Genomic DNA, 3,156 nt, shown 5'->3' on the forward strand with positions numbered 1-3,156 from the left:
AGAAAAAGTAGACAACTTTCCTACAAAACATTCATAACATACCGCTTTGACTCCAGCTTCTTGCACGTATGCAATATCAGCAGGTGTAAAAAGTCCAGATTCACCAACGACCTAAAGATTTTGAAGACAGGAAAATGAATACATTGGTGATTAGACAAAATAATATGTAATGAGGCAGTCATGTGCCTCTGTCAACAATTTAACAAAGAAGGAGAAATCTTAAAGGGCATGACAAAAGTGCAGAAATAGGATACTCACAATTATGCCTCTTTCTCAGATTATTCTCCCACGTTCTCCTTGAAGAAGATTTTTAGTATTGCTGATGTCAACCTTAAATGTTTCTGCAAATAGACAAAGCTAAATTAACTTGCAAGACTCCAACAAATGACTTGTACTGATTCTGTAAGCTACTCATTGCTCTTTTAACATTTTTTCTAGGTTGTGCATTTTTTATCATCTTCATCCTTGTTCTTTTCGGATTTATAGCTTGTTTCCACTCACCCATCCTCAAGATGAGCACCTTTACCCATTGTTACCTAACTCATTTTTTCCTGACTGATTGTTTACGAACTACCATTCTAAGAAAAAAGGTTATATCATGCAACCATATTGAATATCAGCACTAAGCAAGACGAGATATAACTAGGAAGAGTATCCAGCACCAGATTTTGGCATCTAGCAATTGGTGCCGTGCGGAAGTATGTCGAAGAAGTTAATTCCTAGAAAGTTTTTTTTTAAAAAAAAAAGGGAAGTAGGGGATTGTCATAACAGAATTAATTTGTTGGTATTATTATTTATAGCATCACAGTGCAAATGATATACACTTCAGCAAATGATTAGCTACTTGAAAATATTTAGGCCTTCTCATCGATGTTAGTAAGAATACAAGGAACTAATTTTTGTCCAAATACAGCTACAATCGAATGTAAACTCGATAGCAGCTTCAGAATCAAAATATCAAGGTATCAAACTTTAAATGCACAATCAAGAAGAAGAAGATTTAAATGATTGATATAGAATTTTCTTTAGAAACATACCGAGGTTACGGTTGTTTATTCCAATAAGTTCAATCCCATCAATCCCAAGAACACGACCCATCTCCCTCTCATCATGTACCTAAAAAATGAGATATGACAAACAAAGGTCAAAATCATTGATACTTCAAACTTTTTACTTGACAAGAAAAACAAAATAAAACCAAAATTGCTTCAAGTAAAGTACCAAGATAATTATTAGACAGCCTTCATGAGAACAGAAGGACCACTAACCTACATATGTTTAAAAAAGAAATTTTTTCTTCATGAAGAAGACGAAAAACAAACTTGAGATATCATTACAGATTTTTGTTGATATTCCGATTTTTGTACAAATCACAAACAAGAAAATGAAAATTACCCTGACTTAAACGTCCTAAATCTAACACTAAAAGTGAGGAGGGAATTGAGTTCTACTAATTGTTAAGACAGCAAAAGGAAAGAAAGAAGAAAACAATAACCATACCTCCACAAGTGGTGTTAAACCAAGCAATTTGCAGATCTTCGTCATGTATTTGATATCAAGATCTGGTAAAACAGCAGCAATTAACAGGATTGCATCTGCGCCTTTTGTGCGAGCATAGTATATTTGCCAAGCGTCTATAACAAACTCTTTGCATAACAGAGGGCACTGCACATGTAAATTGTTTCAGCAATCACTTTCAAAAATAATACTTCGAGCTAATATTCAGCAGAAATATGCATCAAGAAGAAAAAAAATACCTTCACTCCTGAATTCCTTATCTTCTCCAAATTCTCAAAGCCTCCCTTATTTTATGGAGCACAGAAACAAAAAAGTAGTGATGATAATTAGCAGTAAGAATTAACTTAAAAACAAATACATTGACTTGCAGAGATAGGCTTATATGACCCTGAAGAAAAAAGTCACCAAATGACTGAAGAGTTTAAATCCTTGCTTGAAAGTATTTCTGGTCTGTTAATACACTGAGGCATGCTGCTCCACCTTTTTCATAGGCCTTAGCAATTTCAACCTGTTATAATAGACAACCAAGAATTAATGCAAACAGATAACACTGTCAACATCTTAAGAATTGTATTCAGATATTATAACCCACAGTAACCTATTCAATTAACCACTGATAGAGGAATAAACTAGCAAACAGCTATAGGACGAAAAGATTCTCTAATCAAACCAGAACAAGCAGCTTTTATATAATATAACTAAGTCTCCCTGTATGAAGCTTCCAACTTATTGATAACTGTAATCTGCCATACAAGCCTTTTAAAATCTTACAAAATGATTTAGTTCCAGTTCTTCCTTATCTAATTCTCTGCTTTAGTTCCTCACATACTGACCAATCAACTCCCATTATACTTACAGAGCCATATAAGATCAATCTTTTTTGCACGGCAAAAAAAAGCATGCAGTCAAAACTCATATGCTCTATTTTTGTACAATCAAACCTCGTAACATATACAAATTTTGACCATGAAGATTGTAAGTGTTCAGTAATGCACAGAATACATGGGATTTCAAGGTCAAAGAAAACGTTACAGGGGAGGGAAAAAAACGAAAAACAGAAGCAAGGGCAATGCACAATGACAACTGCATACCACTGAACAGGTACTTCTAGCTTCTGTGCACCACTCTATTGGCAGCAGAAAAGTCTCGCAAAAAAAGAAGAGGGGGCAAAAAGGAAAAAAGGCATGCATCTGTAAGGACTTGAATACAAGGCATAGACCTTCTCCACCAGCATCTTTAACATCCATTAAAGATAAATTTAGCATCTCCTTTTAACAAACTTAGAATCTGGAGTATCTTGAGGAAAAAGGGGACTTTGAGCATAATCAGTTTACTAACAAGAAAGACAGGTTTTCAAATTGCTCATATCTTTTAAGGAATACGTGACTTTGAACTAAACATGAGAACATCCAATTCCAAGTTAGTGAAAGTCCTTAAAGCTTCCACTGATGGCTATGCGCTTTACAATTAGCCTGAAATTGACTCATCACAGTTCCTAATGTCCTACCTGAGCTCGGTCAAGTAAATTGAAAAACAAACCATGGCTAAATGAAATTGTGGTCACCGGCTAAGATCAGAAAGTCATTTAGTGATGTGATAATATGGTTGACGAAGAAAACTAGAGTATATGCCAAAAGC

General features: G+C 34.7%; 1 protein-coding gene across 1 annotated transcript; it reads right to left on the minus strand.

Moving 5' to 3' along the window:
• Positions 1-256: 256 nt before the first annotated feature.
• Positions 257-2,765, minus strand: LOC113739678 (indole-3-glycerol phosphate synthase, chloroplastic-like). The gene is made up of 7 exons (XM_072046151.1): positions 2,727-2,765; positions 2,594-2,644; positions 1,979-2,026; positions 1,758-1,808; positions 1,501-1,665; positions 1,038-1,116; positions 257-341 (listed from the first exon to the last, which is right to left on the minus strand). The coding sequence occupies exons 1-7, from the start codon at positions 2,763-2,765 to the stop codon at positions 274-276; spliced, it is 501 nt and encodes a 166-aa protein (XP_071902252.1). The 3' UTR covers positions 257-273.
• Between the last annotated feature and the right edge of the window lie 391 nt (positions 2,766-3,156).

The sequence above is a fragment of the Coffea arabica genome, chromosome 1c (assembly GCF_036785885.1).
Source record: "Coffea arabica cultivar ET-39 chromosome 1c, Coffea Arabica ET-39 HiFi, whole genome shotgun sequence".
In the NCBI taxonomy this organism is placed as follows: domain Eukaryota; kingdom Viridiplantae; phylum Streptophyta; class Magnoliopsida; order Gentianales; family Rubiaceae; genus Coffea; species Coffea arabica.